A 25,421-nucleotide genomic window follows, 5' to 3' on the forward strand; every position below is an offset into this window, starting at 1 on the left:
ACTATATCCATATATGGTAACTTACATTGCACTGAATATGACGTTAGAAAATTGTTAACTGTAACTTATCTACCCTTTGGCTTTTTGTACCCCAAAATCAGTGGGAATCTGCGTTTCAATAAAGGGTGATAATAAATTAAAAGTAAAATTCGCCCTCCTATGATTCCACTTTATTGATTGCAGTGAAGTCAGCTGGACCTCTTTGTATGATTCATTAATCAGAGACGTCAGAAAATTTGACGTGAGTGTTTGACGTGCAAAGTGGTCTCGTGCCAGAAGGCATACATAGTAGCTCCTTTGTCGACCTCAGTCACTACCACTAATATATGTCGATTAACTAATTAACTCGCGAAACCTTCCAAGATTTGTTAAGAAAATTATTTTTATGTTGTGTGTGTGTGTGTGTGTGTGTGTGAGGTGCATGTATTGACAATGCTTCAAAAGATTAATTTTCACTCTCCCAGGATATTTTAGAATCTTTTAGATTTTTGATCAAACTTTAGATTCAGATTGGTTCTTAAAACAGCTGAGACCCATTGCTCATGGCTACCTGATAGTATTCAGCACCAAGTCCATTCTACATGTCATGTTTTTTTTTATTTTACAAACGACTTTTCATGTTTTTAAACGTAACAATACGTTGTGGGTATTCTCATGTTGCAGATGGTCCATCACCTGAGGACATCTGCCGTGACAGTGACGCACCTCTCACCACCAGCTGACGTCATGGTCGCAGCTGTTGCTGAAATATTTAAGCATTTTCGTTGGAAACACGCGTCCATTATCACTTCCGGTAAGCTCAGATCATATTAAAAGGCCACTTTGTAAATCCCTCCATCTCATTCAAGTTTACTGATTTATAGTTTTTTCACAAGAGGCATTGTTTTGTATGTCCAGAAAGCGGATGGTGGCCGAGTGTCGCCTTACAACTGGAGACTGCTCTGAGGACGGCCGGAGTAACTGTCAAACAAAACGTCGTTGTCAGTAGTCTACAGATTAGCCTTACCATATCCAGAATTAGGCAGACAACCAGCAAAGGTTAGTAATTTTTGAATAAGACAAGATTACTCAATATTCACATATGTTAAAGCTGACAAGAATTTGAGAACGTTAAATTTTCTCTGTCAGTATAATAACAAAATTTCTATTAAAGGTAAGTGAGTTTTTTTTTATACTGGAGCGAAAAACAGTCGCTAAAACTCAATCGCACCAATAACACTTTGTCGGAATGAACAATAGTTTGTAGATCGTTCTAAGCTCACATCCATAAAAAGTAATTTGAATAACTATATAGTATGTAATATTTGAAATAAAATGTAATTACATTTATTCTGAATATTTATATATGCAAAATCACAAATGAGATCATTCTGGATTATTATCCTGACTTGTCGGTCCGGGCAGGATTTCAACCTGCGTTTTCTCAAACTGAGACTTAAAGTCGACACTTTATACCAATGTAACGTTTGGAAATAACCTAGAGTATCTACAATCATTAGCATAGAGATCATTCAGCCGAATATTTAAAAATCTCCCTTGAGAAAAAAATATTGAAAAACCAAATTTATTTCATATCTATTCATTTAACCCCTTCCAAAGAGTTACTAGGCCACTGTTCATCCCCAGTTATGGGCGTTCTTTAAAATGATATCCCCGTTTTACAATTAAACTTAACTTTTAATTTTAAACTCAAGAATTTAGTAAAAATTAATCGCATGATGTTACAGAGATGCCACACTACCTACGTACAATAAACATGTACGAGAATTCTTGATTTAACAATCGGTACCAGAATTTACTGTGGAGTCCATATCTTGTTATATCAATTATAAAATGTCGCCATACTTAAATTTGTCTTTCCATTATTTTTATTTTTCGTTTAAATTACGTACGTCCTGAATTTTTGACGCCATTATTCACGGAAAGTAGAGGACTTACTGGTGAATGAATCAGAAATTTTGTGTCTGAGAACTTTTAAAAAACAACATTATAATTTGTTGATTTCAATCTCCATTATTTGGTATCATTTAATATTACAAGTTCGCAACAAAAGTAAATGATAACTTCAACGTAATAGGTAAACAAGTCAGTCAGTGAATTATTGACACATAACATAACTGAGTAGATTATCAGCATTACAATCAGGTGATTTAAGTTGAACTGAGGCTAATAATAACCTTTAGTTTGAAATAACTGATAATTCCAACAACGAACATTACATACGTATATATGAGGAGCCACTAATTCTATAGAGAAACAACGTTAACTAATGGTAACGTATGCTAATCCTTGTTCCACCAATGTTTCATTACTTACAATCAAAACTTTGCGACTGAGTGATTGAAATCTTCACCACGTGTGCAATCACATAGTAATATTATTTGATTAATGGCGTTTAAATCCATTCATCATCCTAAAGCGAATAATACAAACCCAATCAGTCATTTTGATTAATTAGTGCATTTACCTCTACCGGAATATATTTGAGGATCGATTACTATTTCAAAACAATGTTATATTACTACACTCTTTATTACTCTTCTTGTACAAACTCCTTTTTATTGATGTTATTGTAAACTTATTGTAAAATAACACCAAAAATGTAATTATTGTGGAATATTTTATCAGTTACTATTACTTTTTTCACCATAACGTTTTATATACATTCTATAAACTGCCTTTCTAATAATATTATAAATATGAAAGTTTTTTTTGTTTGTTCTATTCTCACGCGTAAACTACTCTACCTATTGTACTAAAATGTTACATGGACATTCGTACGGTTCCTGGGATGAATATAGGACTATTCTTATTTCTAAAATCTCTCCGGGCTATGGCCCACTGCTCTTTAGAGTATCGAAAATGTCCGCAAAGTCAACATTGATGTCGGAATATAATCCACTTGAACCAGAAGTGTTCATAAACGTGCATCAACTACTAAATTGCGTGCAAAGCAGAAGTGCAGATAAAAGAGACAATGTAGTGTAACATTTACTATACATTTAAAGACTGTTATGAAACCTAAGTCGTCTTTTGAGTAAAGAAGGTTATGTTTTGTATATGTGTGTGCGTGTGTGTGTGTGTGCGCGCGCGCGCGCACGCGCGTGCGTGTTTTAATGTATTATTACAAATAGTACACTTTATAGACGCTTCAAAAGACTTGGTATACAAAGTATTTTATTGGTATTTTATTGGTATACAAAAACTTATTTCTTTTAAAAACTTCGATTTCAGTTGCTTTGTTTAGTAAAAGCCTAAACAACAGTAATTCACATACAAGATAATAAACAAACTTATTTAAATTTAAACATGCATCCTGTTCAATCACTACATTTAAAACACACTACCCAATACTTATAACTTTTTATTTTTTAATTTTTAATGAAAATATGTATAATATACTAGCAGGTACCCATGGCATAGCATCCGAATTTCTAATATATAATAGATAGGTCGTAGAAATAAGTGATGATCATTGGAAAATATTGCAGTAATCTCCTGATCCATTTCAGAATGATTAAACTTATATGATTAGATTGCATGTGAAATAATCTTAGTGAGACCACTTATGTTATAGTATGATAGGGTCTTATGATAATTTTGAATCGGAAGTAGACGCGTATGAGGTATACGAGTATATACTTGGAGTATACTTCTGGTCTAAAGCATTGCTGGTGCTATACTAGCGTTCGCATTGTCACCTCTAATAAGGAATATATACAAACATCGGCCTAAATAGTTTACTTTGGTTCAAAAGCAATGACTTCAGGTCATTGTAATTGACTTCCGGTCTAATGTATTTCCATAAACCGTAGTTTGTTGAGTACATAATACACATGTATGTCATGGCACGTTTCTAGAACAGCGGAAATTGAAAAAAAAAAAAAAAAAAAAACAAAACAAACTTCTTCTAGGAGTTGCAAACCTATTTCATCCTCTATGTAGTTGATGATCCATTAAATATCTTTACTTTATCTATTGAAAGTAAGCCACGTGTACTGTAAATTTTATCGTTATAAGACATCGGGAAGTTGAAAAACAGAAATGTAGTGTTTTTTACTGGTTGCCATTTCAACCCCTATGGACTATTAATCTTTATGAAAATCCGTTAGTTTTTTAATTCAAATTATGAGGTATACATGTGTTAAATTTAATTTCATGTTTGAGGTAACATGGGAAGTTGGAAAATCGGTGAGTGAGTAAGGGCTTTATAAAGAGAGATTTAGTGGACAAAACACACAACAATTTTTATTCATTAAATCTTGTGTGTTAGTATCGTCCAAATTGGTAATAAGTCATTTCATTATGTTATTTTTTAATACGGACATACATGTCATATGTCCACCAAATTTTCATTTAAATGTGCCCACTTGAACCAGTAAAATTGATTGTAACCCTACAATCCCATTAACAGCTTTATTGAAGATCCTTGTCGGTTTAATCCATTCCCTGGGGTTGTATTATTACACCGATAATGCGCCTGAATAGATATATAGCTCTGGTACATTGGTAAAGAATCAATGGACTCTATAGTCACTGGTTATCCATTTTTATAAATCGTAACTTATAAATACAGTAAATCACGTGAACACATTACAGCTGTCGCAGACCTTTATTGGAGGGATTATCCGTTCTCCATTCTGTGGAAATCCAATAAATCTGACAACTGCAGGACTCTATATGACAGTTTTAATCGTGAAACCATTTCTCACGCTGTCAGCTGTTAGAAATAGCTACTGAAAGTGAAAAGTTTCCTTGGTAATGACAATAACAACTAGATACATTACCTCAGCACTCCATTAAATAATAATGTAAAAAAGTGTAACGTCTCATAATATACTTTATTTAAGCGTAAACACGTAATCGTTCACTAGTAAATATTGTGAAACAAATAAAATCCAAATTAAGAAAGGATAAGTCTTTTTTATGGTTACAGCAGTTTGAGTTGATAAAAAACTATCCTGGATGAGGATGAACGTGGGCCATGAGGTTCCAACTCGCCCTAAACCTGGTGTAGGATCAATGTTCGTTTCAGTCGATCCCCTGACTCATTATAAAATTATAACAGTAATTTGGATATGGATGAAAAATATCCCACGAAGTTCCAGCTTGCCTCGAGGATTCCCGCCATCTTCTTATATTCCCCTAACTCATTCTAAGCGTACTGTCATGGATAGAGATGGACGATGCCCTATAAGGTTTCAGCTTATAAGAATCCCGAACTCTTCAGGCGTTCCTCTAACGCATTCAAAACGTAATGCCTAGGATAAATGAATAGGGCTTTATAAGTGGTGTACGGTAAAAATGTACAGGGTGGATAAAAAGTATAATATTTACTCTATACTAACCTAGAAAAACCAAACTCATTATACATCTTTAGGGTGCAAATCTGCAAAGTTCTGTTAGTATCATAATACTAACAGAAGTTTGGTATTCTGACCCAAATTACCAAACTTAACCATTCTGGGTCCAACTTAAAATGTTTAAATATAAACCCCTGTCAAGTTCCACGTTGTTCTAAAGATCTCGATTTAAAAAATTAAAAGTAAAACTTAGAAGTTGTTGTCTCCAGCCAGTATAAAACGGTGACTAATTCAAATTTAAAGTATTTTTAAACGGTAAAGTAATAATTATCAATTAACGGTGATAACACACTCAATAACATTTCTAGCAAGCTTTAGCCTGCTTTGTCAAACAGAGGTCTCCAATCATTTCAGCTATTGTTTGACTTCAGGGTCGATGTAAGAAACCGATTTTGAATCCATCTAATTTATACCACTTCAGGACTATCAAAATGTTAGAAAATTGTCAGATCAACGCCAGGAGTAGTTTGATCATCTATAAGTAGATCTAACTAATAGTTTTAGTCTTAGTTAATAAATCTAAGAATAGTTTGCTGAATGAACTCTGAATTTATAAATATTTCTATTTGCGAGATCTTTTGTTTCACTTTTATAATAAAATAATTCCTTCAAAAAAGTTTAAATTGTTATTTTCAACAATTTTAAGTATAGAGATATTTAAAATTTGACTTAGTCACTGTTTGAACTGGCTTGAGATAGCGACCTCTAAGTTTTACTGTTAAGTTTCTTTCATAAAGACATTTATAATGACGTTTGAATTTACGGAAGTTTAACATTTTAAACTGTTTAGTTGCTCATAATTTCATTTTTAGTCATAATCTTATTATAGTAATCGAAAAGTGTAGTTTTATACGCTACAGAGGTGTACCGGTTTTGACTTTTCTAGGTGCGGTTGTTAAAAAGTTAATATGTGGTATTTATACTTTTTATTTACCTTTCATTTATGACAACATAGTAGTCCTTGTTGGGCAAACTGACCAAATGATCGTATGTTAAATAGTGGTGTACTCTGGTTTTATATTAAAAGAAAACATTTATAAACTAGGAACGCAAAATTCTGTAAAGTTTGAAGAAAATGCCGACAAAAAACACTTAATAGAGCGAAAAGAAAATGTGTAATTTTACATTCAATCGTGCAGGTAAACATAGTGCTACAACGAATTCAGTGACAAATTATATTTACCACAATAGGGTCATCACAATTCCATATTGCGCTTGTCGAATTATCATCGGTGTGCATAACTAAAAAGCCTAAGTTCCAAGTTATTATAGAGTATCCCAAAGAAAGAAAGCCATCAAGTGAACATATAAAATTTAGTAGCCACATAGTGTAAAACGCGTTACGAAAAATCATTGATTGGTTAAGATAAAGAGAGGAAACTCCTTCATGATGTAATTGTTCAAGATTATAACGCCTCTTCCTCAGTGGATCAACACAGAGTAATTTATTGAACGGACGAGGCGCGGCGTAGGCAAACACCTCGTTTGTTTACATTCCACTTAACTGCACTCCGTCTTAACACTTTCATAACATCAAATAATCGGCTTCACTGAACAATTTCTGCTGGCTTGAATGAACGTAAGGAAAACCGTCAGACCCACTTTATTTCATTGTGCCTGAGTTGCATATCGTATCTTAGGAAACATTTCTTGCTCGTACTGCAGTTCACTTTACAGTCATTAACATTTGCAAACAAAAATTGAAGGAATCATGATTTTCACGGACATTTGCCATTGTTCAGTGATAAAGTACAATCAGTGACTCTACGTTTCGAGATCTGCAATTTGATCTCTTCTTCAAGTAAAGCCCTAAGCTAATGCATGACTAAAATGTAGGTCATCAGATCCTAGTAGTTGTTGTGTGTCTATTCCATGCACACTAAGTCTAAATACACTTAATAAAAACGAAACACTACTTATTAGAACTGAACTAAAGACTACAGGTCACAATAGATCTGCTCTCACTGGCCAACCAAATAGAACTGACCAGAGGCCAATAGTAAATAGCAATCGTCACGGCAAAAATAAGATGTCGGAAAATCCTTTTTCCTTTACAATCCAAAGCCTTTAGCATCGTCAAGAAAACTTCAAACAAAGAAAAATGGAAGGTTTTACCCCGTCATACAAATTATTTTATTCGTAATGCATTTTTACCATCGCATCATTTATTGATTTTAAGACCGTATTTTCCATGCGATCCTTTAAAAAAAAATGGCTAAATTTCACTGGTTAAATTATTATAATTTGGCTTTACTTAGTCGGTTACAACATTTGGTATCCAATTAAAACTTGTTATTACATCTATGAATAAACAATTAATCTGCTGGTTAAGAAATCTAATATTTTTACAGATGTGTTTGCGAGTTGCAGTGAGCCCGCAACTTACCCCTATAATAAGAGATATCAGAATAAAAATTAAAAACTCCACTTGAAAGTTAATGTGGGTTAAAGAGGTCAAACTCATAAGGGACTTACTTTAAATATACGAGAAATTGTTTATGAAACCTACAGCTAAAATAAAGCTGTTAGAGCGGAAAGGTAGAATAAAACATTTTATATTTCTCCTTTCTAACGCTATTGTCTACCATACGGAGGTCATTACATTATTACACAGGTAAACCACTTGGAACCATGTTTTTCTATTGTTTGCAATTTGTGTATGATCAGGTTTAAACTACTATATGCTTAGCTAAAAGTATTCAGACACAATTTCTCTTTATACTCTATCCACAGAATACATGTTTTTACTCTACTATTCCTATTATACTAAACAATGTACTCATTCAAATGTATATGTAAAAGAATCGTTAAATAATTTATTCACTACTTCCGTTTACTGGAGACGTTCCAGAATAATGTTCATTATGTTTCTGCTACTGGAGGTGGAAACGACAGAAGTATTCATAATCGTCTAGAATAATATCTATAGAATGAAGGTGCAACCATAAAGTTTTGTGGTGAACGCCGTTAATGTAACGGCGTGGTCGTTGCCGTTAATGGTTTTAGTCACAGTATATGAAAGACTGTTACAAAGAGATTAATATTGGGGGTGTTAAAAGTAATATTGCTATAATTCAAAATATGGTGTTGATTATTTGTCTTTTATGAGAGTTAATAATCTTGAATATGAATACATGATGAAGTGTTTCAAGACAGACGTCACGTTTAATACAAATATCACATAAATATAACAAGTTTGTCTAGTAAAACAGATTTCATGAATATTCAAGTTTGTTCTGTGAATAAAGGAAAGAGGATCTACTGCTTTGTTTATTCATTAGCAGTGTTTGGTTTACCAAAACATCAACGGTAGACTGTCGTTTATTGGGAATGTTATTACAGTATAATACAATTCTCGCGACAACTGTATTGTCATACCTATAACAGCATGTTTCAATATTCTGTATGTTGAAAGTTTAGCTCTTGAGTACCCGGGACGGAATTAAATGTACGTCAGTGAAATAATGAGATTGTTAATAGGTATACATTACTTACTTTGACGCGCGTATAATGTCCATAAAATCACAGTATAGAGTTTACGCAGACGACTGATAGAAGGGAGGAGTGTGAAGACTTAGGAACTATTTGTCTGATAGTGTGCAAATGGTGAAATAAAGTGTTTATTGGCTGAGCTGTAGCGAAGCCTATCACTCGTGAAGCTGGAAAACTTTCATTTCTGTCTGTCTGTCCCGACGGTATATAAAACACGAAGGGACCAATAAACTTGAAGTTTTGCTTTATTTATAAATATTAGCAACACTGAGTTTAATGATGGTGCATGTAAGTCCATATCATATGGCTGAGCGTTAGTGAATACTTTTACATTGGTCTTGTACGCATCAACTATGAACGCATACCGTCACGATTGTGTATAATGTCCATAAAATCACAGTACGATTGATTTACTCAGACGACTGATAGAAGGGGGGAGGGGGTTGAGTTTACCCATTTTGAAATATACATAATTTACACGCACTTATCTTATTTATGAAGGTTTGTATGAATATTTAGTGTTCATAATGTTTGTAAATTTAAGTGTAAGGATATTATTTTGAAAAAAGGTCCTAATAATTGCTAGTAAGACATTAACATTTAAAAAGCCAAAGCTGAATGACTACAGTTTTATCGACGGGCCAATCGCACAAGACATTGTCGGAGCTAAGTTTTGAGGTTTGAGTGAGGGGAGAGGTTAAGAGCTATTACTTCAAGACGGCTTCCGTTTCCGCCCCCCAACTCAAACCACTTTGTCGGCTCAGCCCTTTCTCGAAATATTTTGTTTCTCGTCCTGTAACGTTTGGATAGGCTTTTCATCAAAGGAATCTGAATATTTTGGAAATGTGAGCCACTTTAACAAAAGAAAACATTCAAAGAAGAATATAAGAATGCCAAACCATGTGGGCGAGCACCTTAATAACCGAGGAAGCTAAAATGTATAATTTACTTATTAACAAATACCACGAAATGTGCCAAAATTTTGTCACTTAACAAGGTAGGAGTACGCCCCCCCCCCACGTGTCGTGTAACAGTCACGTTACATGTAACAGGCATGTAGCTCTAAGCTTACATGTAAACTTTCAAATCTATATAGCTCATATCATTTTCGAAATGTCCCTCAGGTAGAGGGACAGACAGTCATAAAGAAGTGTTAACATCTCCCAAGGCAAGTTAAAGAGATACTGTGTAAACCTACTAGGTCCTGGCCTTTAATGACGCTTAGCCTAATTCCATGTTTGGATATGAACCATTATAGAACACACTCTTCTGTATTTAGATATGAAGTTTCAAGGGACAATTTAAACTCCAGAGGTATAATAATACTTTTCTTGGGATATCTTGGCACATAACGCGTACCCATTTTATTCATAAAATTAATCGTACGTTTCATAGCAGTGTTCAACTAATAACAGTTCCGGTGATTTAAGGAGGATACTTAACACAATAGTGCGCTGAAATAAAATCTTGTCACCAAGTTTAAACACTCAATTTCCACTCTTTTTCTTTTATTCCATGAATAAAAAGTCACATTTTAAATTTCAAATTACTGGATTCAGTTTTTTTACAAATTTATTTATTCTGCTATTCTCGTAGCCATCATGGTTACCCGTAAGATCAATGTAGAAGTATACACTAACGCTCAGCTACATCACATGCACCACCATCAAACTCAGTTTTGTTAATTTATAAATGAAGCAAGACTTTAAGTTTATTGGTGGTTTATTGGTTTATTCGTTTTTTAAATATCGTCGGGACAGACAGACAGAAATTAAAGTTTTCCAGCTCCTCGAGTAACAGGCTTCGCTATAGCTCAGCCAATAAACACTTTATTTCACCATTTGCACACTATCAGACAAATAGTTCTTAAGTCTTCACGCTCCTCCCTTCTATCAGTCGTCTGAGTAAACTTTATAATGTGATTTTATGGACATTATACGCGCGTCAAAGTAAGTAATGTATACCTATTAACAATCTCAATTTTTCACTAACGTACATTTAATTCCATCCCGAGTATTCAAGAGCTAAACTTTCAACATACAGAATATTGAAACATGTTGTTATAGGTATGACAATACAGTTGTCGCGAGAATTGTATTATACTGTAATAACATTCCCAATAAACGACAGTCTACCGTTGATGTTTTGGTAAACCAAACACTGCTAATGAATAAACAAAGCAGTAGATCCTCTTTCCTTTATTCACAGAACAAACTTGAATATTCATGGGAACTTTGTTACCATACAAACTTTTTATATTAATGTGATGTTTACATTAAACCTTACGTCTGTATTGAAACACTTGTTAGTATATTTATTTTGGTGTATAAATTAAGCAGATTATATTTAAGGTTAATCTTATATAAATGATAAATGTGTCTCAAAAGTGCTAGTTAATTAACACCAAAATTTTATTATTATTTGTATTTTCATAGTGTTAATTTTGTACCCTTCCATTGAAACAGTCATTTTCACGTATAGGTAACAGATGCTGTTACAATAATCGGTAACGATCAATATCAAACTCTAAATGTAGCATTAAAGTTTGGCACAAAATAAATAATATTATTATTATTTCAACAAATTTGGTCTTAAGTTTGATAAAGTAGCAAAGCTCTCGCCTAGAGACACACTTACGAGATAGCTACATATTTTTCATTGCCACCAATCGATTGATCCTTTGATGTATGGATGCTTTGGTCAAAACTTATATCTGCTAACAGCACTTGTGTTCATTTATAAAAATAAATCGACATGTTTATCATCTCTGTGAATTCGGTTCTAAATCAAAACACAATAAATGCTAACGGCTTATAAGAATTATGTATCAAATACTCTCTATCGTTAAGCCGCATTTTGAAAATTAATAAATACTTTGGAGAGTTCACTGTCGTGCTTCTAGATGCGCATCATCGGAATGTTGGCCACATTTCATACACCGAGAATGTGATTACAGCTAGCTTAACAAAATTATCTAGATCGTATGCTAATTTGGGTCTTTCTATTCACCTGGGGAAGTAATTCTGGAGTGATGTCACACAGAACGTCTTGGCGAAAACGATAGCACATAAATGGGTGCAATGCCAATCTTAGTATGTACGAATCAGTCACCATGAACAGAATCTTCACTGACTTTTTCTCCTTCAGATTTTATTGGTTTGCTGACTAGACTACGACGGAGAACCCAAAAAGACACAGAACAACATTTTCAGGAATAGAATGTTTGAACATCTTTTATGTTCTATATACTTGTCCCATATTACAAGGGGAGTTATTGTAAGTAGAGAATTATCTGCACGGGCAAAGTGATGGAGAATATCATGAGTGAATGACGGAAGTCCTTGAGAGAACATAAATACCAAATGTAGTCAATAATGAATGAAGACGAATTAGGGTGAAATATAATACCATTTATGGTAGTAAAGACAATTCTACGAGTTACAATACATGTTTGGTAGTAACACTTGTACTAATCACAATACTTGTCTGGTAGTATAGACACTTCTACGAGTCACAATACATGTCTGGTAGTAAAGGCAATTGTACTAATCACAATATTAGTCTGGTAGTATAGACATTTCTACGAGTTACAATACATGTTTGGTAGTACCACTTGTACTAATCACAATACTTGTCTGGTAGTATAGACACTTCTACGAGTCACAATACATGTCTGGTAGTAAAGGCACTTGTACTAATCACAATATTAGTCTGGTAGTATAGACACTTCTACGAGTTACAATACATGTTTGGTAGTAACACTTGTACTAATCACAATACTTGTCTGGTAGTATAGACACTTCTACGAGTCACAATACATGTCTGGTAGTAAAGGCACTTGTACTAATCACAATATTAGTCTGGTAGTATAGACACTTCTACGAGTTACAATACATGTTTGGTAGTAACACTTGTACTAATCACAATACTTGTCTGGTAGTATAGACACTTCTACGAGTTACAATACATGTCTGGTAGTAAAGGAACTTTTACTAATCACAATATTTGTCTGGTAGTAAAGACACTTTTACTAATCACAATATTTGTCTGGTAGTACAGACACTTCTACGAGTTACAATACATGTTTGGTAGTAACACTTCTACTAATCACAATACTTGTCTGGTAGTATAGACACTTCTACGAGTCACAATACATGTCTGGTAGTAAAGGCACTTGTACTAATCACAATATTAGTCTGGTAGTAAAGACACTTCTACGAGTTACAATACATGTTTGGTAGTAACACTTCTACTAATCACAATACTTGTCTGGTAGTATAGACACTTCTACGAGTCACAATACATGTCTGGTAGTAAAGGCACTTGTACTAATCACAATATTAGTCTGGTAGTATAGACACTTCTACGAGTTACAATACATGTTTGGTAGTAACACTTGTACTAATCACAATACTTGTCTGGTAGTATACACACTTCTACGAGTCACAATACATGTCTGGTAGTAAAGGCACTTTTACTAATCACAATATTTGTCTGGTAGTAAAGACACTTTTACTAATCACAATATTTGTCTGGTAGTACAGACACTTCTACGAGTTACAATACATGTTTGGTAGTAACACTTCTACTAATCACAATACTTGTCTGGTAGTATAGACACTTCTACGAGTCACAATACATGTCTGGTAGTAAAGGCACTTGTACTAATCACAATATTAGTCTGGTAGTAAAGACACTTCTACGAGTTACAATACATGTCTGGTAGTAAAGGCACTTGTACTAATCACAATATTAGTCTGGTAGTAAAGACACTTCTACGAGTTACAATACATGTTTGGTAGTAACACTTCTACTAATCACAATACTTGTCTGGTAGTATAGACACTTCTACTAATCATAATACTTGTCTGGTAGTATAGACACTTCTACTAATCGCAATACTTGTCTGGTAGTATAGACACTTCTACGAGTCACAATACATGTCTGGTAGTAAAGGCACTTGTACTAATCACAATATTAGTTTGGTAGTATAGACATTTCTACGAGTTACAATACATGTTTGGTAGTAACACTTGTACTAATCACAATACTTTTCTGGTAGTATAGACACTTCTACGAGTCACAATACATGTCTGGTAGTAAAGGCACTTGTACTAATCACAATATTAGTCTGGTAGTAAAGACACTTCTACGAGTTACAATACATGTTTGGTAGTAACACTTCTACTAATCACAATACTTGTCTGGTAGTATAGACACTTCTACTAATCATAATACTTGTCTGGTAGTATAGACACTTCTACTAATCACAATACTTGTCTGGTAGTATAGACACTTCTACGAGTCACAATACATGTCTGGTAGTAAAGGCACTTGTACTAATCACAATATTAGTCTGGTAGTAAAGACACTTCTACGAGTTACAATACATGTTTGGTAGTAACACTTCTACTAATCACAATACTTGTCTGGTAGTATAGACACTTCTACGAGTCACAATACATGTCTGGTAGTAAAGGCACTTGTACTAATCACAATATTAGTCTGGTAGTATAGACACTTCTATTAATCACAATACTTGTCTAGTAGTATAGACACTTCACTTAATCACAATACTTGTCTGGTAATATAGACACTTCTACTAATCACAATACTTGTCTGGTAGTATAGACACTTCTACTAATCACAATACTTGTCTGGTAGTAAAGACACTTTTACTAATCACAGTATTTGTCTGGTAGTACAGACACTTCTACGAGTTACAATACATGTTTGGTAGTAACACTTGTACTAATCACAATACTTTTCTGGTAGTATAGACACTTCTACGAGTCACAATACATGTCTGGTAGTAAAGGCACTTGTACTAATCACAATATTAGTCTGGTAATATAGACACTTCTATTAATCACAATACTTGTCTAGTAGTATAGACACTTCACTAATCACAATACTTGTCTGGTAATATAGACACTTCTACTAATCATAATACTTGTCTGGTAGTATAGAGGCACTTCTACTAATCACAATATTAGTCTGGTAGTATAGACACTTCTACGAGTCACAATACATGTTTGGTAGTAAAGGCACTTGTCCTAATCACAATATTAGTTTGGTAGTATAGACATTTCTACGAGTTACAATACATGTTTGGTAGTAAACACTTGTACTAATCACAATACTTTTCTGGTAGTATAGACACTTCTACGAGTCACAATACATGTCTGGTAGTAAAGGCACTTGTACTAATCACAATACTTAGTCTGGTAGTAAAGACACTTCTACGAGTTACAATACATGTTTGGTAGTATAGACACTTCTACTAATCACAATACTTGTCTGGTAGTATAGACACTTCTACTAATCACAATACTTGTCTGGTAGTATAGACACTTCTACTAATCACAATACTTAGTCTGGTAGTATAGACACTTCTACGAGTCACAATACATGTCTGGTAGTAAAGGCACTTGTACTAATCACAATACTTGTCTGGTAGTAAAGACACTTCTACGAGTTACAATACATGTTTGGTAGTAAACACTTGTACTAATCACAATATTGTCTGGTAGTATAGACACTTCTACGAGTCACAATACAAGTAACTAATCACAATATTAGTCTGGTAGTATAGACACTTCTCACAATAGTCTAGTAGTAGACACTTCACTTAATCACAATACTTGTCTGGTAATATAGACACTTCTACTAATCACAATACTTGTCTGGTAGTATAGACACTTCTACTAATCACAATACTTGTCTGGTAGTAAAGGCAGTTGTAGGCTACTAATCACAATAGTTGTCTGGTAGTAAAGACACTTTTACTAATCACAGTATTTGTCTGGTAGTACAGACACTTCTACGAGTTACAATACATGTTTGGTAGTAACACTTCTACTAATCACAATACTTGTCTGGTAATATAGACACTTCTACTAATCACAATACTTGTCTGGTAGTATAGACACTTCTACTAATTACAATACTTGTCTGGTAGTAAAGACACTTCTACTAATTACAATACTTGTCTGGTAGTAAAGACACTTCTACTAATCACAATACTTGTCTGGTAGTATAGTCACTTCTACTAATCACAATACTTGTCTGGTAGTATATACACTTCTACTAATCACAATACTTGTCTGGTAGTATATACACTTCTACTAATCACAATACTTGTCTGGTAGTAAAGACACTTCTACAAATCGCAATACTTGTCTGGTAGTAAAGATACTTCTACAAATCGCAATACTTGTCTGGTAGTAAAGATACTTCTACTAATCACAATACTTGTCTGGTAGTAAAGACACTTCTACTAATCACAATACTTGTCTGGTAGTATAGTCACTTCTACTAATCACAATACTTGTCTGGTAGTATATACACTTCTACTAATCACAATACTTGTCTGGTAGTATATACACTTCTACTAATCACAATACTTGTCTGGTAGTATATACACTTCTACTAATCACAATACTTGTCTGGTAGTATAGACACTTCTACAAATCGCAATACTTGTCTGGTAGTAAAGATACTTCTACTATTCACAATGCGTGTCTAGTAGTACAGACACTTACTACAGATCAAATACTACTTCAATACAGGCAACCATCACTGTTTTGAAAATATTTGCTATAAAAGACATTCTTAGGCTAGATTTTTTTACATATTATTAAATGAACAACATTCACAAAATGACAATTACTACCCAGATTTCATAATGAATTTCGTAGAGCAAGTACAAAAGATTATTGCGTTTTGCAGCTTTGATATTGTGCCTGCCAGAAGAAAGTCCTCTGCTCAGTCAGCTGTTGGTGGCACTAGATGAGATCAAAATGGCAGCTCTGCCGAATGCTGCACTGCTCATACTCAACTTCCAAGCGACCGGCCAACCTCGACTGCTGCATGCCTTGAGTCCAACGGCCCGTCGAGCGACACTGCTGTTGCGTGTAGCTGACAGAAACAACAGCTTTGATTATGAGGTATGGGGTTTGAAAATAACCAACTGAGTCAATCAAGCATATTTAAGACTCGTAGTATAGATTGAGATTAAATAGCAATTTTTAATTTTGCAAAAAATATATTCTCGATGAAAAATTTGATCTTTTCAAAGAAATTCGGAAAGTTAAGTTTAAACAAAATTAGAATATTAAAATATCTAAAATTTCAAATGGAGAAAATTATATATTTTTCTTCAAAGTATTAGTATTTCTACCCTCATATTTCATCTCAAATTTGCTTATAAACAGTATTAATAATGTATATTCTTCGCCGTCATATTAAACATTCCGATAGATACTTTTTTAACACGATACTACGGAAGGCGCCTTGCGGCGCTTAGAGTCTGAGTGTGTCTGCCCGATCTTATCCAATACAAAGCCGCAGTGAAGGCCTAACTTTACGTGTGAAGTTTGTAATTTTATGTTCTATAAAAGTATTAATATTCATGGTGTACGATTTATTCATGTTTTAATGAATATCGAATATTTGTAGAAATGCATATTTGATTATATACGGAATATAAATATAGTTTTATATTGCATACTTTAATATATGCAATATATTCCTGATTTAGAAGATATTACTTAATTTAATCAATTTATTGATGCATAATACAATTTTGTTCATATTGTAAATCGTTTCAAATACGATGAAGATTTGTTTCTCGAGTCCTTAAATCCTTAATGTTTAAGACTTTCTACTATTGAATTTATTACTTCCATAAATCTAAACGAACACGTATACTCTGGCAGAGTGGCTGCATAATTGATAGCCAAGAGTTGTCCAGCTGCAGACAATCTAACTTGTTTGATAACAGGCCCTGCCTAATCGACTGTAATCTCATAGTTTGACCCACCTCTGTAGATAAATACGTTATGAGCACCTCAAACAATAAGGTCGTTTCTGCAATGGACTCGTGCAGATTTAATAACAGATAGACGTAGTTGTTGTAGTTGAACCCCTCTTGCCTCTGCTTGAATGTTCCTGCTGAAGATCGACTCCAAAGCGGCGGTGTATTTGTATTTTTACTTTTAAGTAATTGCTTGGTTGTTTTAAAGGAAACGTACAACGAAATGAGTTATACAAAGGTAATCAGAAAAGTCTAGTCACAAAATAATTTGAGATATCTTTATAGACAGTATTAAGTATTAACACATTAACTGCACAGAATACTAAGGGAATAGTCGGTCTGATTTAGTATACAGTCGCAATTAAATAACAGAGTGCGTGAGCCTGAGTTGCAATTACGGTGCAACATTCATGTTTCTCAAAACACGTTTTAACCTTTTCGGATCTTCAACATACCTTTCTAAATGTGTGTATCTTCTTCGTGATGATACATTACCCAAACAGTTAGATTGAGGGTAGAATTACAAAAATTTAAATAAAGTTAGCTGGAAAATCGAAAACACATGGTATTACAGGTACATGGAAGTGGGCGGATTGTTTGACACCATAAGGTCTTAGCATTATTAAATGAACCAATAATACAGAGAGGCAAAAATAAATAATCAAGCATTTTTAATTCTTTAAGTATTCCAGACGCGAGCTTGATGCTGTATAAAACAAAACTTTCACTGTAGAGTTAGAAACAAGAAATCAAAGTCAGAATAAACTTTTTGATGGTTCAATAACGATGGTTTAATATTATAAAACCACTACTATTAGGCACTTTTCCATTCTCAGTTTATAATTGTTACATAATTGTAATTATGAACTTTAATTATCTTCATCGTTATGATTATACAACAACAATGAAGATAACCGCCAATGTCCGGTCATTGGTGATGGTTCGGAATTCACCTTTAAGCGTTGGTCCCCAGGTTAAGTGTTAGAGAGTGCTACTTAGTCCTAACTTCGCCTGGTAAAATAAGTCATCTTTACTTTATTGTCTTAAATTATTCTGAGGAACAAAATTTGTGCATGTATCGGTCCATCATTAGACACAAATTGTTAAAGAACGTATAGCGCACGTTTTGGCAGATAAGGACTATTATAATAAATTATAATGATGTGTGTTTGTCTCGTCACACTTGCGGCAGGAACAGGAGCACGTGTGGTTGCGGCTGAGACAGGCTCTGCATGTACTCAACAACTCCTTCCTGCAACCACCAACACAGTTGATACTGTCTGATTGGGTCAGCAGTGTATCAGCACCGGGGAACAATCAGACAGGGCTGGGGCGGTGGCGTTCCCTCATCTCCCTACACTGGCAGCAGCATGTGTGAGTCGGTAACATCTCTACCTCTGTACACTGTAGCGTAACCATGTTTTCAGTTTTAATCCTTATCAACAATGTTGAACTTCAAACATTTTTAAGCTCTTATTTTTGGTCGTAAAGTATAGGAGATGCCTTATTTAAAAAATATAATTACTACGTATTGCATGATATTATTATGATCATTATGTATAGTCATCCTCTGTTGATATGTGTATATAGGCGTTGCCGTTGGAAATAAAATAAAATAAAAATGCTTTTTAGTTGTCATCATAAAAATATGTATACTTTTAAATTATGTAAACGTTAAAGATGAAAAGTGTTTTAAATATAGTTCATCACAAATACAAATATTTGTAAACTAAAACTCGTTTCAGTGTACGCATTTAAACATCTCCCATGATTTTGTAAAATTTTATTTTACAATATTATATAGAGCCTAGATGTTAATATACTTAAGCTAAAGAAATAAACGGGTACTCTGGTTTTATTTTCTTAACAAAGATTAGTGATGTTTACAATTTTATCTTCAATATGCAATTACAATACATTTTATTCAAATAAAATAATATATAAACTACAATGTTGGTGGTTTATTATAATATTGAAATATGGGGTTTAGGAATTTAAAATTTAAGTTCGGTTGTAATATAGAATTAAATTTATTTTTCGATGATACTGTGCCAGCTTGCAGGTGGAATAGCAAGTTCTTTATTCAGGGGGTGCTTGATCGTGCCGGCTATTTTTGGACATTGTAATAACTTTATTAAATTTTATAAAGTGGGAAAATGTTTAACATTTTGTAAATTACAAAATTAATTAATTATCTCTTCAAAAGTCAAATTTGGGCTAAACACTAACAGTATTCTTGAAAAATTAGAATAGGAGGAGTTGTAAGTATGTGCTGTAAAGTTCTGATGAAGTTGTAAAGGTTGGGTCTCCCCACTACTCTTCACCACGTGGATTTTATCAAGAGAGCTGTAAAAAGGGAAATATTGCCTCTGTGGCTTTTGCAACCTAAAAAGGGTTGATGTCTAAGCGCTAGTTTAAGGGGAATAAAACCTTGAACCAATGCTCACTAGTTCAATAAAATGGAGAATGATGAGATGGTAAGCAACAAAAGTGGCACTTCTAAACAGTTTTGTTATTCACATGCCTTCTGGCTTGTAATCTTCTGGTCTTCTTAACATTAATCACTATATTGTTTGAAGCTAATACTGTAGTAAATTATTGAAAAGACATTATTAATTTTGTTTGGATAACTTTCGAAATCACGAGAGGAGTGAATAAATTTAGTTTGAAGTAATTATCATATTTTAAATCAAGATGAGTAAAATTAAGAATGTGATGATCAGGTAGACAAACATAGAATTATGTTAACATAAACAAAATTAACTATCAACAATGTTGCCTTAACATTAAAAATAAATTATTTCAAAGTTATTTATACTATTATGTTTCTAAGTTATTCGTATAATATTGATGATAAATAAGAGATGAATGTTTTATGAAATGTTACAACGGCTAAAAATAAAGACGTAAGAGTGTTTATTATTGTTATTTATGGTACTAAAATCAAGACGTTCAACTGTGCTGTCGGCTACAGCCAAAAAAGGATTTTGGTGTTACTGGATTGATGGAAAAAAGTAGTTAGAAACCCAAATGTAGTTTAGGTATTGAATAACCAGTGCGACATGAAGAAAAAAGAATGATAAGGAAAAGCCGATTTATGATTAACGCTGATTTGTGAGCTTACCAAGATAACCACAGACCTTCTCTTAATTATTAAGCTGTTAAAGTATTTCTCTTTTAGATGAGAGGTTCAAAAATACAGTCCTCAAGAACGGTTTTATTTCTCTAAGCCAATTAAAGAATTATTTTATTAGTTTAGAAACATTACTTGAATGTCCTCCATTTCAGTGTACTTGTATCAACCCATTATTAGTGTGACATTCCTGAAAATAATAATTTAATTGTTGGCTGCCTCCCAGGACGGACAGAATACAGCTGCATGTGGTTCCTCTCGTGGCTCACACGCGGGAGTGGGCCAGAGTCAAGTACCAGTCCTCCACATCTGTCGAAAGTCCTTCTGAAGAGATATTCTGCGAGGAGGACGTGTGTGTTGAAGACAATGGTAATATTCCCCCAAAAGTATTCCAAAAGATAACGTAATTTATCATTGATAATGTGATGCCCTATCAAAATAATATGTGACCATATCAGTACCATTTCAATTTTAATTTTGCTTAGCTTTCTCTAAAGCATCTCGTGTGTGACAGCGGCATCTCACATCAGGGTTAGTATTTAAAAATGGCACACACTTCACAACAGAAGTATAAACGTAATTTCTATATCATATGCCATGCGCGTTATATTAAAAGTTACAAATGTAATTTAAAATAATTACAGTATTGATATTTTCCATGACCAATACCATGTAAATTATGTGGCCCGTATCACTATTTATTGTTATTAATTTTGTTCATCTTTGGCTAAGTATAAACGCGTTGAACGCGAGAATATGTTCCAAAGAAATATTAATCTCCACTAATAACTACTACAGTCAAGTTAAACTCGATGGGTTTGAACTTTCAACCCGAGTTGGATAAAAATTTGGTGAACTTTTAATGACCGGTTTCTTGACAGGAATCCACTTTCCTGTGTTTAATTTTCATGGTATTTATTGTGTTGAAAAATGTATAAATCATGTTACGGACATCCAATTCTGTCAAAACCTCAGGAAATACTTTAATAAAAAAATTAATATAAGTTTTTTTTCTAATTTAACTGTTTGGCTAAACATCAAATTTTACAGATACAACAGTCTCTCTATTTGCCTGTTTCTCCTTGTGACCATATTGCATTTCTTAAAGTCAAACTTCAACAAAAAAACTCAGGTTTCAAGGTTCTATGGAGATCGAACAATAATACAATGGATCTATTTCTAAGTTTTCACAAAGTGACTTTTAATTAAACAGAAAAGCTATGAGCAATTTTTTTAAACTATCATAAGGAAACCCCTTGATATTATTAGAAGCATTAAAGCCTGAATGATTTTGGTATTAATAAGTTAATAATAAAATAAAATGAGTTATTAATCCAATTTGAAACACGTAAATCCGCCCCAGTTCGAGGGTTGAGAGCGCTCCGAGTGCACAGCTCACCTGGGGTGAGTTACATCAGACTTGAGAGGGTAGGGGGGAGTTTGTAACCAAGAAAGGGTTACAGTACTAATGTAATGGTACTAATGGTTAAATGTTTACCTAATTGTTCAGCGCAATGGTTATACAGCTGGATGCCCAACACACAATTCCAGTATTGGTAGTGTTACACTCTTAAGACGGGCAACACGAGTATTCTATATAATTTGGCTTACGTGCACCTCGCTTTCAATGTTTTTGCGCCGCGTAATCACTTTTGGACGCGTCAGAGAACCCATTAATTTCATATTTTATTAGTTCATTCAGCTTTAGATGACGAGGTATAGATGTCAGTCAAACTTTCAAGTTCTGACAGAAAAGAGTTCCACTTTTGGTAGTTCAGCATGGAGGGGTTCATCCCAATCATTCTCTGTAGAAGTTTGGAAGAGTTGGAAACCCATTTCCTAAGTTCAAAGCCTCCTAGCTTCAGAATTTGAGTAAATTGGTCTTGAAATATAGTGCTTCTTCGACACTGTTAGCACCATGATGCCGTTGGTAGAGAGGCCTGAACTGGTCTTCTAACTATCATACAAACAGTGAAGAGTTTAGGTGTACTACTATTAGCCTTAAACATGATGGAAGAGTACATAGTGAGGAGACGACCCAGTCAGGATCAACCATGTGACCTAAGGCAAGGTACTCAGACATAAAGTTAAGATAGATGATTTTGATGATGGCTGCGAATTATTATGAAGTTTCACTTCAAGGGACTGGAACCTAACGCTGAGGAACGTCTTTAGAAGTCCCAAGAGAAATATGTCTGGGCTTAAAGGGAAGGCGGACGACGTAGCGCCCTTGAGATTTCTTAGAATGAGTATATCTGAAGATGTCATCACAAAGTGATTCTTTTGCAGATGTTTTACTGCAAAGGAGGCCTTCTTCAGTCCAGAAACGCAGCAGAGAAGAGGGAAGGTCAACCCCTGTCTATAGGGACCCTGTAGAGGCACACTACACATGGTGCAGACAGGGGGCGGTACCCATGACCACGAAACCTATATGGGTGCCAAGAACATGTGGCATATTAATGCAGTTCACTGAGTTTTGCAAGTCGCGCTTTGATAGAGTCAGTCGTCTTGCGGTAGGATTGGAACCTCTCAGTTCACAAGGCATGTTGAATTATTTTAAAAATAATATACACAGTAGATAAAATAAAGCTAAACATAACAAGAAGCGAACAAGGCGGGTCGGTAGCTATTGTAAACAATGAGAATTCTAATTATTTAAATATCATAAAGGACAAACAATTCCAAGGAATTTACAGAAAGCGGGATATATGCTTAATTAGTAGGCTTCAGTTACTTTTAGTTAGGGTTCAGAATAATTAGTTATACAGTACAACAGCGATTTTAATTACCCTCAGAGATGGGCTTGAATAACAGTAAGCGCTAACTATTACAATTAGAGTTGTTACGTAAACTCTAATAAACTAATTGTCTAATTAGATCATTAACAAATATGACCTATTGAAATAGGTTTCAATGTTTCACAGCACGGAGTACAAACTGTCTGGTATTGACAATTTAGATTTCAAAAGAGAAGTAAAGTTGGCATAAATAATGTTCTACTAGTACGTTGTTTAATTTAAAGAGAATTTTCAATATTTAGTCTTTGCAATAAGAACAGAGCAATGATTTATTTTATATCTTTTGCAGAACGAAACATATGTTTAGAGGACAAAATATATTGCGACCTATTAAAACATAGCACTATTTTAATTAACTGACAAAGAATAAACATGTATATTCAATTAAACCTAACTACGGTACTTTAGTAGAGATTACATTACTACATTTTACAAACAATCATCAAACATTATTTATTACAAGGTACTTGATAATAATGAAATTGTTTTACAAATAAAATTTCAAACTGTTTCCAATGAGCTGGTTCAATGAGACAAAACGTAAACATAGACGAACGCACGCAAACTGTTCTGATCTTTAATGGAATTTATTGATCGAGTCTCTATGTCTTGGAGAGAGGGTGACCCTTGACCAGCTGGCTGCTAGACGATGGATCTATAGTCTACACAGAGTGGACGAGAGAGGAATAGTTGCTAAGATTTCCAGAGAAAAAGATATTATTGCAGCTACAATACTTTACAACTTAAGTGCTAACACATTTTCAAACAAGGTTACGCACTTTACACAAAATTGCAAAGACAAACAAGAACAAAGAGCAAATTAGAGTTATGGCAGATGACAAAAATAATGAGCAACTTTTAACGAACAATTTTAGTGGACTATATTAAATTACATCGATAGGACTATACAACAATATCCGGCTCGTAGGATCATGTATTATGTTGATATTAACAAGTTAATAATAAAATAAAATGAGTTATTAACACTATTTTAAGTATGTAAATCCGGCGATGAAAGGACGGGGCTGAATATAGTAGACGTTGTAATAACAAGTGATGCCAACTCACCGACGTTGTTCAGCTCCATGCCTGGTTTCATCCAAAGGGGAAGGCGCATTTTCAGCTCGTTCAAGCCTCCAGGGCTGTAGCGGGATTAATGGAAGATTGGGCCTATTACGACACCACCCTCTTGTCACTAACAAGACATTGGCATCAAGGCAGGAAACAAGTTTGGAGGGAATCTACCTGTTTATCGCACAAGAGACAAAGTTCAAAGCGGCACTACTACTGCAGCCACGTTCACAAACGGCATCGGGGCCCAAGACTCCACTACTACAGCCACTGAGAAAACGTAAAGTTTGTTAGGATATCCCTCATCACGAGATGACAGCCAAGACAGCACTGCTACAGCCGACGGGTTACACTGCTGGGGGGAGTTCCAAAACGAGACTCAGACTCATACTACAAACGAGAGGACTAAAAGCGAAACCTTTGTATTAGGCAGAGTCCATGCAATGAATTCCACCAATCGAGAAGCGGTAGTTAAATCGGACGATAGTTCCAAGGTTCACTGAATCAGCTCACCTTTTTATATTGAAATTCCTTGAACTATATTAACTTATAGCAAGGAGTCTTTTTCGGAATACTAAAACTAAAGCCTAATCTACAGGATATTATTGATAATATTAAACAAAACCATTTACCAAACTATTTTTTTGCCTTTATTCCAATACGTAGTGCAGATACTTTTTTAATAGAGCTCATTAATAATTTTTAACAAAAACGTCCCACCTGACAGCAAAAATAGTTCTTATAAA

At 34.1% G+C, this 25,421-nt stretch overlaps 1 protein-coding gene across 1 annotated transcript in view; it reads left to right on the forward strand.

Annotated features, from left to right (window-relative positions):
• The first annotated feature begins 667 nt into the window (after positions 1 to 667).
• LOC124359852 (retinal guanylyl cyclase 2) overlaps positions 668 to 25,421 on the forward strand; it is a 62,253-nt gene continuing 37,499 nt past the window's right edge. The window contains 5 exon segments of the mRNA XM_046812940.1: positions 668 to 793; positions 898 to 1,038; positions 16,587 to 16,804; positions 18,866 to 19,047; positions 21,033 to 21,175. Coding sequence (XP_046668896.1) covers positions 727 to 793; positions 898 to 1,038; positions 16,587 to 16,804; positions 18,866 to 19,047; positions 21,033 to 21,175 — 751 coding nt within the window. The 5' untranslated portion in view covers positions 668 to 726.

Source organism: Homalodisca vitripennis, chromosome 4 (assembly GCF_021130785.1).
Source record: "Homalodisca vitripennis isolate AUS2020 chromosome 4, UT_GWSS_2.1, whole genome shotgun sequence".
In the NCBI taxonomy this organism is placed as follows: domain Eukaryota; kingdom Metazoa; phylum Arthropoda; class Insecta; order Hemiptera; family Cicadellidae; genus Homalodisca; species Homalodisca vitripennis.